Genomic DNA, 15,862 nt, shown 5'->3' with positions numbered 1-15,862 from the left:
AAGAGATCAGGTTGCATGTTCCATTGTCAGGATCTTAAAATTTAAATTTTAAATAAATAATCTCTAAGTCTATGGTTAATATATTTTTGTATTTCAAATAAACATGTTTTAATATATTTTTGTATTTCAAATAAACATGCTTTATGTTAAAAATAATATAAATCATATCATGAGATCTCATTTAAAAACTTAAGTTATTGAGTTGAATTAGTTCTTTAATATAGTATTAGAGTTTTGTTAATCAAACGATCACGAGTTTAAATTTTATCATCCTCGTTTATTTGATAAATATTAAGTATAAAGTAGCATGAATATGTGGAATTCTTCAAATTCAAGGAATTTTTACTTAAAAAAATATATTATAAAATAATATAAATTATATTTTAAAATTTTATAAATTGAATTAAGTTTTCGACACTTAGTATATGAATTGTATATAACCCTAATGAGTCATATGCTTCGAACCCAATTTTTTAATTAAAGTTAAAAGCAGATTTAATTACAACCTAAGCCCAAGCTTCCCATCACTGCCCGGGCCCAAAACCCGCATTGTTTGCCTAATTGTTAAGGTATGGGTCTTAATTTTGATTAAAAAAGAGTAATAGCGTGTCTCAACTTCAGAGGGGTTATGAATCAAATTTGGGGATATACCAAACCATGTTTGACTTTCTTTCCCTTACAAAACACAAAAGATAACTAATAATAATAAATAAATAAAATTAACCATCTAGGTGGTGGCCAAGTGGTAAAAACTTGGGATTAAGGGGTTTGCTTCCTCTGTGGTCTCAGGTTCGAGTCCTTGGTTGCTCATATGATGGCCACTGGAGGCTTACATGGTCGTTAACTTCAGGACCCATGGGATTAGTCGTGGTGCGCGCAAGCTGGCCCGGACACCCACGTTAATCTAAAAAAAAATAATAAATAAAAAAACATGAAAACAAAGTAGTGCAGAACTCTTACTCACATAATTAAGTAACTTCCAGTAAATTAGATAATAACTTGAAAAGTTGAAAATCAAGTTTGTAACTCTAATTTAAAAATAATATTATATTGAAGAATTAAAGATACTAGTAAACAACATAAATCTAGAAATAATCTTATTTTTAAAAATATAAAATATTTAAATAACTTCACGAAATCAGTTAATCTTTTAATAAGTCAACTTTATTATTTGTTCTAACAAAGAAAACATGTTATATCATACAATATATAAGTTTAATTTATAAATTCATAGCTATTGAAAATTTCTACTTACAAAATCTTATATAATAACTTAACTAGCAACTGTATAATTAATGGATCCATTTTTTATTGGAAGCTAATAAGCTTAAACTAGTAATTAACTAACATAAGTGTAATAATACAATAAACTTCTAAATAATATCTAATAGGCCAAAATAAAACTAAATTAATAATAATTATTAACATCAATAAATAAATAAAATATGATAATAAAAACAAATTTTTCATGCTAAAATTTCTTCATAAAACCTAAATTTCTAATTTTTATATATTTTTTTATAGATTGTAGTCCTGTCTTCAAACACATCATTAGCTCTCGTCTAAACAAATTACTCTCGTCTAAACAAATTACTGAACTCACCATGTATAATTAAAAATATTAAGATATCTAGTTTTTAACTCTAAATATTACAACAAATATCATAACTCTAAATATATTTTAAATAGTATATAAAGATTTGGATTTAAAAATATTGGTGCAGTCTTTCGTGTTTGTGATATCAGAGTGATTATATAATGATCCAAAACAAGCATTAATTATGTTAAAAAAAAAAACATGGTAGATATCAAAAACAAAAAACATTCGTTCATGTATGTGAACACACTTTTTGGCCTTCTAGGTTACAAAGTTAAATGTTTCCATTTTGTTTTTTTCTTCAAACTCATGGATTGGGGTGAGTATCTTTATTTATTTATTTATTGCGTTTAAAGTGAGGTGGTATTTTGGCCACCATTCACACGTCATTTCTGTCGCCATTTGACAATGATAATTTTATACTGAAAGGAATGAATACCTAAGTTACGTAGTGCATTATATATTGAAAAAAAAATTGAATTAAAATGGTTAAAGTTATGAGGACCAAATTTTAACTCTAGACCAGTATTGAGCCACTTCTTCTTGCAAACTTTTGAGACCAAATTGCATGATTAGGAAGGAGATTTAACCCTTAGTTTTTTCATCCTTCAATTTTTATTTTTTCAAACACACACACATATATTGGACTTAATAGTTTTCTCTTTTCTTTTTCTTTTTTGCTTGTATATAGGAATTCCAAGTTGTCCAGGAAACATTCATACACTTGATGCATAAAACATATTGTAAAATAAATTATTTACATAAAATAATTGAGTTGTTTTTTAATTTTATTTTTTAATATCTAATTTTATTTTATTTTTATATTAAATTTGTGCCATTCTATCCGTTACCGTGTCTATACAAATGAAACCCATGCACGATTCATATTGGATGCTCTTCTTTCCATCAAATCATGTCATTTTCAAATAACATAAGTGAAATAAACACATGGCGGAATTTTGAGGTTAACTAATTTTTTTTTAATGTCGATGCTCTTCTTTCCATCAAATCATAGCTTTCATTGACTTTCAAATCACGCCATTTACAACACTAAAGAGTATTTTTTTTCTTAGCGGTACTGTCTTTTAAAATAAATAATCAGAAAAACAATACAGTTTAAAAAATAATTAGTGAAATAATATAATTTATACTTATTTTATTGCCATTCAGAACATGATATTTTAAAATATTATGTTTTTCAATTATGATATATATAAATTGTATTATTGTTTTTCAAACTAAATTATTTTTCCATTTCAAAAAACAATGCTAATTTTTTTATAAAAATAATCCCAGAGAAAGAAGTACTCATGTCACTACAAATTAAGCAATTCCATGAAGAGTTTTTTAAAAAAGATTAGTACAGCTACAAATTTTTGTTAATAAAATAGCACAACTAAAAATTTATTATAAAAATAGCATGGTATGTGAGGACATGCATGTTTTAAAGGATGAGATAGACTGTGGAAGAAAAATGCGAACGTGTCGATTTGTACAAATAATGCAATGAACCTCCTTTGATTGGTTTTGTTTTCGAAATAACAAAACAAAACCCATTTGTTTTCCAAAACGAGCATTTGTCATTTTTTGTTGTTTCCAAAAACCAGATTCAATTTTAAAAATGACACCGTCCAATTATTTAAAAAAGATATTCATGTGTTTCACGCTTATCTAATTCAATTCAAAAACGTCATTTTATCTTAAAAAAATTATGTTATTTTTACAAATAAATTTTTAATTTTTTTAAAAGTAATTTCCTACTATACTATTTTTTTTTTATAAAAAAAAACATTGTTTATTGAACGAACGGCCAATCCACAAGGTTGAAATAACTTGATACATAACACTATAAAACAGTCCCCGGATCACTTTTAAATGTTTATCTACTATTTTATTTTCTCTGGATTCAACATAAGGTTCATTGCACCTTAAACAGTGATTGATATCCTTTCTCCATCCTTATATCCTGTCCAGTAAATGTTCAAAAGAAGGTTCAACGGACAAATGTGTGTGAGGATGTTTAAAAATTATATAAATCATGTATTAAAATTTTATTTAATAGCTTAAATTATTACACTGGAATGATTTTTTAACTTAATATCAAAGCTAGCTTACTTGGTGTTTTTTGCTGCAATGGACTCTAAGAACACTCAAACCATGGACTCTCGCATGACTACAATGATTACTTCTTCTGCTGCACCGATCCCTTCCTTTATTGCTATCCCTTCCTCTGTTGTTGTTCCTTTCTTTAGTGCGTGTTTGTTCTCTGGTGGATTTTCTTCTACTATTGTGATTAATTCTTCTACTATCATTATCATCGCCTTTGCTACTGTCTCTCTGCCTCTCATGGCTGCTGTTATTTCTGTTTTTCAAAGGTTGTTATTCCTCTATCAAATACTCAACATATAATAATCTCTTTAAAATCATTAAACATTAATTTCTTATATTGAAAGATGCAGATGAAACCTTAGTTATTATGCCAAGGAGTATACTTTTTTGTTAATGGCTCTTTCTCATGCCCTCCTACATATATTGCATGTGCTGACATGCCTATGTCTATTCTCAATCCAACATTCTTGTCATGGAAACAATAAAATTAATTGATTATAAGTGTTATTTTATCATTTTTATGTGCTAAAATGCTACATCTAGTATTAATTGCCAGACATCCCATAACCTCTAGACAACCCTTGAAATTGTTATTGCTTCACCTTCTAACTCATGAATTATACAACTTTATGATGCCTTCCAAGACCTTGGGAAGAATGATGATTATGTTGGTGCTATTTGTAAAAAAACAATGTTTTATTTGATACTTGTGTTAATCAGTATGTGACACTCAACATTGTGAGTATGACTAGTTTAGAACCTTATATTTGTATTGATCAGCTATATATTGATGATTGTAAGGACCTTGTTCTCTCTTATATTTCTTATTCTAAAATTCACGCACCTAAACATACATGTATCTTATCTAATATCCTACACGTCCAATGCATTAAAAAGCCTTTATTATCTATTCAAAAGTTCTATTTAGAAAATAATATGTTTTTTGAATTTCATTTTTTTATGTTTTATGTTAAAGATCTAATAACCAAGGAGGTGGTTCTTTCTGGTTAGAATAGAGGTGGTCTTTAAATTATATAAGAGTCTTCTGCAATCTTATTACCCTGAGCCTTCTTGTTTGTTTGTCTCTCTACTTCTATTGATATCTAGCATTGTTGACTTGGGCATCTTAATTCACACATTTTAAGTTTTTTAGTGTCAAATAAAAAGGTATCATGTACATCAAAACAATTTCATTTTAATTATGAAGCTTGTCCATTAAGAAAATCATTTCTTTTGTCATTGGAACTTATAGGTCACAAAACTTCTACACTCTTGAATTAATTTTTAGTGATATTTAGGGACATTTTCTTATGTTGTTCTTTAATGATTTTTTGTATTTTGTTATTTTTTATAGATGTTCATATAAAGTATATTTTGTTTTTTTTCTTTGGTTGCAAAATCTAATGTTTTCAATATTTTCACCAATTTCAAACTCAAGTTAAATGCCAGTTCTCTTTAAAACTTAAAGTTATTCAAACAAACTAGAGAGTTGAGTATCACAAATTAAATATATTTTCTAAAAATTATTGGTATTCACCATCACTTAATTTATCAGCATACTTATAATAGAATGACATGGTTGAACATGAAGATCTACATATTGTTGAAACTAGCCTCACCCTTTTGTGTCAATGTAAGGCTCCTTTAAAATTATAGAGTTATGTATTTAAAACTTCTATTAATTGATTAATCACATGCCAATGCATGTTCTCAATTACAAAATACTTTTGAATGTCTTTTAAAGTTGATACCTGCTTATAGTTTTCTTCGCACTTTTAGATGTATATACTTTCCATTTCTCCATCCATATAATGCTTATAAGATCATTTTTAGCTTTTCTTGTTGTGTTTTTCTTAGTTATAACACTTCCTACTTAGGTTATTAATGTCTTGATTTATCTTTTCAACGCATTTATATTGCTTTTTATGTAAAAATTCATGAAAATACTTTTCCCCTTGCAACTTTTAAATAAATACACATTTTCCTTACATCACAAACCAATACTTTACCACACCAATTAACCCCTTTATCACCTATTTCTTGATACATTTTCCCTACATCTACTGCCCCTATTTTGACTAATTCCATGAGCAATAACCTGTATCAATTATCTCCATATGCATGCCTTTTCTTTTTTTTATCAATGTTCAGGTATATGTTTTGCCTTATCATCTAAGCATGTCTTATTTGTTTCACTTTCCTTGCCACAATCTAGTTTAGTGTTGGATAGTTCTCCTGCAAGTCCTTCCTCTTGGCTTATTTTAGTCTTGGATGCATCACCAATAGGTTCACTTGTTGTTTCACCTTTTTTTTTAATTTAGTCATTTATCTCTTGAAATTTTCTCTTTAGCAGGTCTTAGACAATGGTGTTAACTTCTCTTCATTGGTTTCTCATCAACACTCCATGGTTCTTCAATCATGACAACCCAAAACTACTAATCTAAGTGTTTTTTCTACCTCGTGGGATTCTGCCTTCTCTAACCATAAACTATCCACTTTCCAGAATGTTAATTATTACTTGGCATGGCAAAAAGTTATGCAGCAAAAAATTCAGCCCCATACAATAATGGCATATAGACCTTAAATAGCTAGCTAATGGTAGTATTAAGAGATACAAAACATGGTTGGTTACTCGTGCATTCACTTAGCAAGAGGGGATTGATTATTCAAAGACATTTAGTCTTATGATAAAGCCTACCATATTCCGGTTAGTACTTACAATTGTTGTTTCTTATCATAACCCAATTTTGGGTTATTCCCCAATTTTGATCCATATTTTGATAATTTTTTAGAAAAAAATCCAAAAAATAGAGAAAAACAATGAAAATCCAAAAAATACATTTTTAAACATATTTGCATCATTTTTAGCATTTTCAACATCATCTCACAAGAATTTAAATTTTCAAAGATATTTGGAACGTGTTCAACTTTTAACGTGTTATTTTTAAAATCATTGATTTTTCTTATTGAGTTGATGTTGATATTGCTTGTTTTCAAAAAAATACAAAAAAATAAAAAAATCAAAATTTACAAAAAAATAAAATTGAGGGATCAATTTTGAAATCCAAGCAACATTTTGCCTATAAATAGCAACCTTTAACACGAAGAAAGGGCAGGGGCAATTTTGACAAAAAAAAAGGAGAAAAGAAACCCTAAAAAACAAAAAACCCTAACATTTTTCTCTAAGAGCCGCCGCCTCCCTCACCCCCTAAAACCTATCAGCTTCGTCGGATGATTTCTCACTCGTATACCGTTGGATCGACGTGAAATTTGACTATGTTGTGCGTCCCTATATTTACTACATCCTGACCGGAGCGATCATTCATATTAGAAATCACGAGAGAAATATTACCATTTGAATATTTATGGACAAACCACTCTCGGAATAGTTAGAGCCGCTGGCCTATTTCTCCATTATTCACCGTTGGATCAACCTGAGTTTTGGATATGTGATGCGTCTGGTTGTATTTCTCATTCTGAACGGTGGAGATGAGATGAAACCCATCCAAAAAGGTGTTATGCATGTTCAACAGTGGCTCGCCAATCTCAGGTCAGTTTCGGTCTAACTCCGATCTAGGGAGATCCAACCGTTAACTCGGGTTGATATTTGGATATATGCTGCATGAGATGTTGGTTTATCATTTCACCGTGGGATTTGTTATTGTTTCAATGGTTGATGAGTAATGGGCGTCGGAAGCTTTGCCCAGAATCTGCATGGCTTCCGATTTGAAAACCCAAATCACAACACCCACCGCCGGCGATGGAAGACAGAGAAGAGGAAGACGGCCGATCTACTGGTTCTGCCATCTCCGGCAGCAGCGGCGCACGGAGGAAACGGGCACTGTTCACGCTGCCCTATAAGGGACTTCAATGCAATTTTTGGAGTTTTAGGGACTGTTTTGTAAATTTTAAATTATTTAATGTAATTTTTATTTAGTTTTGAATTTTTATAATTTGTAATGTGGATGTAAAAAAAAGGAAAATAAAAGAAAAAAGAAAAAGAAAAAGAATAAAAAAAATGCATGTGTGTGTGTGTGTGTTTGTATTTGTCTTATGAATGTTTTCTTTTTATTTATGATAAAATTGCAGAGAATAAAGAAGAATTTAATATTTTGATTGAATCACGGTGTAGAAGTACAAACTTGTATGAAAGTTGTATTTCTACAATCTGATGAAAAGATAATTTTTAAAACTTCTTTAACACATCAAGTCCATGAAGCAGCTTACCTCAGGTAGGGTGCGTTAAGGGTGCTAATACCTTCCCTAACCACAACCGGTCCCTTACCCGTGAATCTCTGACAAGACCAGTACAACCGAGTTTCCTAGTAACTTATTAAATACTAGGTGGCGACTCCTAACGAATCCAACAAGATCAAATCAAATAATAATGATGAAAAATCATCGGAGCCGACACTGCGTGGATTTTTTTTTATGTGCGACATTTCTCATTGTTGGCCGATTCATTAGTTGGATGTTCAAAATGCCTTCTTAAATGGTATAATTTTAAAAGAGTTGTGCATGGAACAACCACCTAGTTTGCTTTCAATCTATTTTGTTTACTTATTTGTGTCGTCTTCATAAATCATTGTATGGTCTTAAGAAAGCTCCTCAGGTATGGTACAAACGATTAAGTGACTTTCTACTCTTCATTAGTTTTCAAGTATCCAAGGTTGACACATCTCTTTTTATCTTATCCTTTGGTTGTGCTATTTTTTTATTTCCTTATATATGTTGATGATATTGGGAGTAACTCAGACTTGCTTCAACAATTTATTACTTTACTAAGCTCAGAGTTTAAGCTTATGGACTTAGGCTCTTACATTATTTCTTGGGCATTAAGGTTAAAACCATTTGTATAAGACTTCTACTAAGTCAAAATAAGTGTGCTATTGATATTCTTCAATGAGTAGGTATGTCCTCTTATAAATTGGTTGATATTCCTTCATCTTTTTCATTAAAGTTGGCCATTATGTCAGGTGCTCCATACTCTGATCTTACTAAATATAGATAGATTATTGGTGCGTTATAGTATCTTACATTTACTAGGCATAATATATGTTATGCTATAAATAAAGTGTGTCAGTTCATGCATGCTCCCACTAAGGATTATTGGATGACTGTTGAATGTATTTTGTATTATCTACAAGCTACGTTGTCTTATGGATTACATGTTACTTGAGGGTCATCCTTGTCTCTTCATGGCTTTATGGGTTACTGATGTTGATTGGGCTGAAACTATTGATAATTATAAGTCTACTAGTGGTTATCTTGTGTATCTCGGTACTACTCCTGTTTCTTGAAAATTTAGGAAGCAATGCACTGTTGCTAGATCTTCCACAGAAGTCGATTACAAAGCTTTTGCTGATGATGATGCTGAAATATTATAGATTCATTCTTTATTATCAAAACCTTGCCTTTCTTTTCCTTCTATGACAAATTTGTGGTGAGATAATTTAAGGGCCATGTTTTTATCTGTCAAACCTGCATTTCATGCTTCTACTAAACATGTTAAGGTTGATTATCAGGTTCGACTTATCTCTTTGAAGGATCAATTAATTGATGTTCTTACCAAATCTCTACCTTATACTCGTTTTACTCATCTTCGATCCAAGCTTTAAGTTGAATCTTTTTCTTCAACTTGAGGGGCATATTATGGAAAGGATTTACTTATCGTACATTTATAGTTTAGTTATCGTATATATATGTTTAATTATCAAGTGTTGTGTATTCTATAATTACTATTGTATACAATCCTAAAATAGCAGTCATCCTTTGTGTATGTCTGTGTACACACACACACAAATACACATAAAGGATGACTGCTATTCTAATTAGCATCCCTTACTACTCATACAAATATATTGCTTTTTTATTTCTAACTTGATATCAGAGTTTTGATAATTAAATTGTTATAAGTTCAAATCTCACCACTCTCATTTTTTTATCTAATTAATAGCACAAGATAACGTGCATCTGTGCAAGTTTTAAATTTAAAGGATTTTTATTTAAAAAGATTTTTTAAAAAATTATATAAATCACATTTTAAAGCTTTTATCTAGCAGCTTAAACAATTGAGTTAAAATAGTTTTTTGATAGAGAATAAAAAGGAGGATTATTATTAGGATTCAAATAAATGAATTTAGCTGAAAACCATGAATTACCACTTGTACTCTAACAATAGATTGGAGTATTTAACATGATCAGTTGAATTTCTCTCCGTCCTAATATAAAATGCTCAAGTCACTGTCCATGTAATCGAAGAAGAAAAAAATAGAGAGGGCAAATCCACGAAGCAATGGTGTGGATGTTCAACATGAGCACCCGAAAGTTGACAATTTGGTGAATTTGTCCAACTAGGTTGTTCTTAATTTCTTGATAAGAACTTTCAACATCCAAATTGTCAACAAACTCTATCCTAGCTAGCTAGATGATAGTTGAATTGTATCCCTACTCTAGATAGAGGCTCAGTGTTCAGAAAACCAGGCACCTGTACTCAGTACTATAAATGAGAGGGAGCCTCAAGCCCACTTCTATAGGCAAATAAGATTTTAACAGAGATGAATTCCTTAATCCCTTCAATTCTGCCATTTTTGTCCATCTTTCTGCTTTCTTTCTCCTGGGCAACTTCAGCTCACACTCATGACGACTTTCTTAATTGCCTTTATAACAAAAACAGCGACTCCATTTCTAAGGTAATTTACACCCCAATAAACTCCTCATATCCATCTGTCCTGCAGTTTTCTATTCGAAACCTCAGGTTCAATACAACCGCCACCCCGAAACCACTAGTCATTGTTACACCTGTGAATGTTTCCCAGATTCAAGATGTTGTTATTTGTTCCAAGAAACATGGCTTGCAAATTAGAGTGCGTAGTGGTGGCCATGACTTTGAGGGTCTTTCTTATGTTTCCATTGTCCCCTTTGTCCTTGTTGATCTTATTAATCTTCGGATGATCAATGTTGATGTTGAGAATAGCAATGCATGGGTTGAAGCTGGGGCAACTTTAGGTGAAGTTTATTATAGAATTGCTGAGAAAAGCAAAACCCTTGCTTTTCCTGCAGGTGTTAGCCCCACTGTGGGTGTTGGTGGGCACTTCAGTGGAGGAGGATCCGGCATGATTCTCCGTAAATTTGGCCTAGCCGCAGACCATATCACCGATGCTGTATTAGTTGATGTTGAAGGTAGAATACATGACAGAAAATCAATGGGAGAAGATTTATTTTGGGCCATTCGAGGCGGTGGAGGAAACACCTTCGGCATCGTTGTTGCATGGAAACTAAACTTGGTTCCAGTTCCACCTATTGTGACTGCTTTCAATGTCTCAAGAACCTTGGAACAAAATGCAACAAAGCTTGTCCACCGGTGGCAATTCGTGTCTAACAAGCTTCATGAAGATATTTTCACAAGAATTTTCCTAAGGAAAGTTGAATCTAGCCAAAGAGGAAAGACTACAATACAAGCTGCATTCACTACCTTATTTCTTGGAGAGGTAGATAGGCTTCTTTCATTGATGCAAGAGAGCTTTCCCGAGCTCGGTTTGGTGAAGGAAGATTGCATTGAAATGAGCTGGATCGAGTCAGTTCTCTATTTTGCCGGATTCCCAAGCAACACATCTTTAGATGCTTTACTTGATAGGACTCCTACATCTGATATATTTTTCAAAACAAAATCAGACTACGTGAAGGAACCTTTACCGGAAATCGCATTGGAGGGTATTTGGGAAAGGATGGATCAATTAGAGGTCCAGATATCTGAATTGCAATTTACTGCGTATGGAGGCAAGATGGATGAGATATCAGAGTCCAGCCTTCCATTTCCACATAGAGTTGGAATTATATATCAAATTGAATACGCCGTGCTTTGGGAAGAAGAAAGTAGTGAGGCATCCCAACGGTATATAAGTTGGATAAGAAAGCTACTCAATTACATGACTCCTTACGTTTCAAAAAATCCTCGACAAGTATATGTGAATTATAGAGATCTTGACCTTGGAATCAATAACCTTGATGGCAACACAAGTTATAAACAAGCAAGCATTTGGGGAAGGAAATATTTCAAGAATAACTTTGATAGGTTGGTACGGGTGAAGACTGCAGTTGATCCTGCTAATTTCTTTAGGCATGAACAAAGCATTCCTCCTCTCTCATCTTGGTGATAGGAGAGAGTTACAAAATGGCACAAAACAGCATATATGATAAATTAAAGGATGTGTTTCGTCTCTCTTGGACATCAATAAGAGCTCCCATTGTTTTGATCTTTCAATGTAATGTAATGTAATGTAATTGCACGTTCAGTGCCTATCAAGTGTGAGCACATACAAATTAATCAAATAAATAAAGGCATCCTTGCTAATGATTTATAGCATGCATTTCATTCCTATACATGTTAACAAAATATGATTGATAAAGATTTCGTTTTCTATGCCTTACTGTAGTGTGAAAAAAACTATATGATACGTGAAGAACTGTTCTGCTAGATTTATTTTTTCTAGCTAGTTTTTCTACATACATGTTTGCTTGTTTTAATTAGTATAATATGATGCATATAAGCAAATTTAGTCTAACGATTAGTTATCAAATGGTTATGGTTTCTTTAATTATAATAAAGAAGGATTACTCTTATATGTTGTTTAATTTAAGGTCTGGTGGACCTTCTAAATAGGAAAAAAGAAATACCAAACAATGTTAAGATTGATATTGTGAAGGGGACAGGTAAGCTCATTTGAACATAGCTGTTAGATTCGGCTCATATATATCTTGTCCCAAACATGGTATTAGATCATAATTTAGTTCTTGATATAATTGTTGGGTACGTAATTAATGGTTGAACCAATGAATTGATAAAAATGATAAATTAAAGCTTAAAATTTTCTTTTTAAAATTCAGTGTTCCCCAATTCAACTATAGCTCAAGTCAATGAATTCAATTTGAACAAAGAAATTCCTACCAATTTCTATTTTTAAAATAGTAGGCAAGATCAAAAACTAAATTTGTTTAAATATATAACAATATTGAAATTTATAATAGCCCGAGTCACTAGTTTAGTTTATATGATATGAAAATGACTCTAAAATTTTAATTATGTTTTTAATGCACTTACAAATATAATGATTAATTAGTGGGATTGCCGCACCAAACTATAGTTTTCTAAAACATGATACATAAATTTCATCTAGTAATGATTATATTATTAATTTTTTAAAAAAATATCTCTCTCAAAAGCTTAAATTGTTATGTAAGTTGTTGCATGAATCATAATAAATGATTATATATTATTATATAGCATACATTGTTGCTTGGTGATTAAAGCTTTTTTTATTTTATCAAATAACCATTTCTATAAAAAAATATAAATTGTTAAGTGAAGTCCAATTAACATTAATATATTACTCTCTATTATCAATCTATAGTTTATTTGTAATTTGTTTTTTGTATTACAAGTTAATTTGAAGGATAGTTGTCGGTTTATCATATTATCATTCAAGATTTAAATCTTATGACCAATGGCATGAGTAAATTTCTTATTAATGTTCCAAGTTTGATAAGAACTATTTTCTTAATGTACCATGAAGGATAAGCTTTAAAGATGATATTTTATAGTTTAACCAATAAAAAATTTATTTAAGAAAGTTTATGATTGACCGCCTCTTCAATATTCCACAAATACTAATTTGAATAATAATAAAATAAAAATAAAAACACTACCAGAGGCCTTTCCTAAACCGGCACCGCCAAGAATCAACATCAACTTCCTTTGATTCCTAAAACTCAAGAGCACTTCTCGTCAACAATTTTATTATCAAGTATTCAAGGCTAAGGTTTGGAGTTTAAGAACACTGAAAATATTATCACTAAATCTAGATTTCCATTACTAAAATAGACCATCTGTTTTTGACATATAGAAGTTTAATTTATTAAGTCACAAAGTTTAAATATACCGTACCATATCTCAATTTGCATGTCATATCATATATCATAACTTTGACACTTCATAAAACACAATGATTTCTTATGTTTGTCCTTTGTGTTGAATTGGAACCAGTCAAACTCAACGTAATTAAATTGCCCTTGTCCACTTCCAATTCAATTCAACACAAGGGATATAGGGTTCATTGTATTTGTTGTTGCTAAAATGAATATGGCAGCTTAAATTTTTAAACAACACTTAATCACTAGTCAAGATTTTATTAAAAGAGAACCAGATTACCAATAAGTTAACGACAATCTAGTTGGCATAGAAAAAGAGTTCTGCATAAGAGAGAGAGAAAATAGTAAATTGTTATATGAATTGTTATATGAATCATAATAAATGATTATATATACATGATTATATAGCATGCTTCATTGCGTGGTCATTAAAACTTTTTTATTTTATCAAATAACCATTTCAATAAAAAATATAAATTGTTAAGTGAAGTGCAGTTAATATTTATATATTACTCTGTAATATTAATGTATAGTTTATTTATAATTTGTTTTTTGTATTATAAGTTAATTTGAAGGATGATTGTCGGTTTATCATACAATATTTTTCAAATAATGTAAATACTTTATTGTCATTTAAGACAAAATCAAATGAAGGTATTTACATTATTTGTAAATTGAACCGCCTTAATTTAAATTAAATCAATTTACAGAACTTGAATTTCTCTCTTATTGTTAAATTGAGCCAACTTATAAAACTTGATTTTTTATTAATAATCTTCACCAAGCATCTTTCAAATATTATATAAATTAATGAAGTGTATGCAATGCCTCAACATGACTATTATACAGAATCACTAAGAAAAATAGAGCCCTTGCCTTCCCAACTGGTGCTTTTTTTAATTAATGGAAGAAGAGTACTAAGTTTTAACTACTAGTACGTCTTCTTTAAAACACAAGCTTTCATTTTCGAAGCATAAAATTTCTTGTTTATACTCGTAAATGTAGGGATTTTATATTAGAATATTTTAATTTTTAGAAAAAACAACAAAATTATTTTAAATTATCAATTATTTTATAAGAGACTCTTAGTTTTATTTGATGTATAAACTAACTTGAAGATATCTTTATTTTTTAGTAAAAAAAAAAAAACTAACTTTTTAACTTGAGTACTTAAGACATTTTAACAGTTTTATTAAGGACTTAATGACTGAAAGCATATTATTAAAGATAAATTGATTCTTTGAAAGTAAACAATACAATAATTTAGATGCATCTCAAGTTTAACTATTAATTCCTAAAAAATCAAATGAAAACATAAGAACTTCAAAAAAAATTATAAAGAAAAAAAAATGAAACTCAATCTGTAGCAAATAAAATGTTGAATAAAAAAATTAAAAAATAATTTAAAAAAGTTTTAAAAAACTCAATTTGAGCCTACTCAAGTCAAGATGTAAAATCTATCTCAGTCATGATACCAAGGTGAACGCATTTGAAAGCAAATTGAATAAAATCATAAAACTCAGTTATAAAACAACTTAATATTGAAGGACAAAAAATAAAAAATAAAAAAAGCAATGAAAAAAATGAGTCAACTCGAGTTAAATCATAAACCTTGTGACCATGAAAATCATGAAACCCTTGAACCGAGTTCATTCAAGAATCTTAATTCCTAACAAATTTACTTTTGAAAGATAAAAAATGTCAATTTAAAAAACTTTCTAAATAAAAAAAGATAGTAATAAAAAAATGGAGATCAAACTTGATAGGAAAACTAGCATGAAAGATAAAATTATATATATATATATATATATATATATATAAACCTAAACAATTATTGGGATAACCTAATAGAAAGGAAATGAAAAAATTTGGAATACCACTTGTTGTAACCCAATTTTGGAATCACTAAAAAAAATTTGAATGTTATTTTATCTTATTATTCATGACAAAAAATATAATAAATATAAAAAAAAGAAAAAAAAGAGTCTAAAATATATTTTCTCGAGTCAACCATATCTTTCTACCAAAATCGAGTTCACCAGGTCAATACGGGTTAAACGATGTCGACCGGGATGAAAAGTGAGTTTCAAGCTGTTTCGGGTCAAAATCGAGTCCACCGAGTCAATACGGGTCCCACCATGTCAACCGGGATGAAAAAAGAGTTTCGGGCTGTTTCGGGTCAAAACTGTCATTTTCGGTCAAAACCGAGTCCACCGGGTTAATACGGGT

The 15,862-nt window shown here is 30.2% G+C and overlaps 1 protein-coding gene across 1 annotated transcript; it reads left to right on the top strand.

The window, feature by feature from the left end:
* Positions 1–10,209: 10,209 nt before the first annotated feature.
* On the top strand, positions 10,210–12,084 carry LOC105136758 (cannabidiolic acid synthase-like 1). The gene has a single exon (XM_011042216.1). The coding sequence runs from the start codon at positions 10,264–10,266 to the stop codon at positions 11,860–11,862; it is 1,599 nt and encodes a 532-aa protein (XP_011040518.1). The 5' UTR covers positions 10,210–10,263; the 3' UTR covers positions 11,863–12,084.
* The last annotated feature ends 3,778 nt before the right edge of the window (positions 12,085–15,862 follow it).

The sequence above is a fragment of the Populus euphratica genome, unplaced genomic scaffold (genome assembly GCF_000495115.2).
Source record: "Populus euphratica unplaced genomic scaffold, PopEup_1.0 scaffold62.1, whole genome shotgun sequence".
NCBI lineage: Eukaryota > Viridiplantae > Streptophyta > Magnoliopsida > Malpighiales > Salicaceae > Populus > Populus euphratica.
Note: the sequence above shows the minus strand (reverse complement) of the source record. Positions and strands in the feature narration are given on the sequence as shown.

Excerpts from the sequence above, each read along its gene's own strand:
- LOC105136758 (XM_011042216.1), top strand. The coding sequence starts at position 10,264 with ATGAATTCCTTAATCCCTTCAATTCTGCCATTTTTGTCCATCTTTCTG.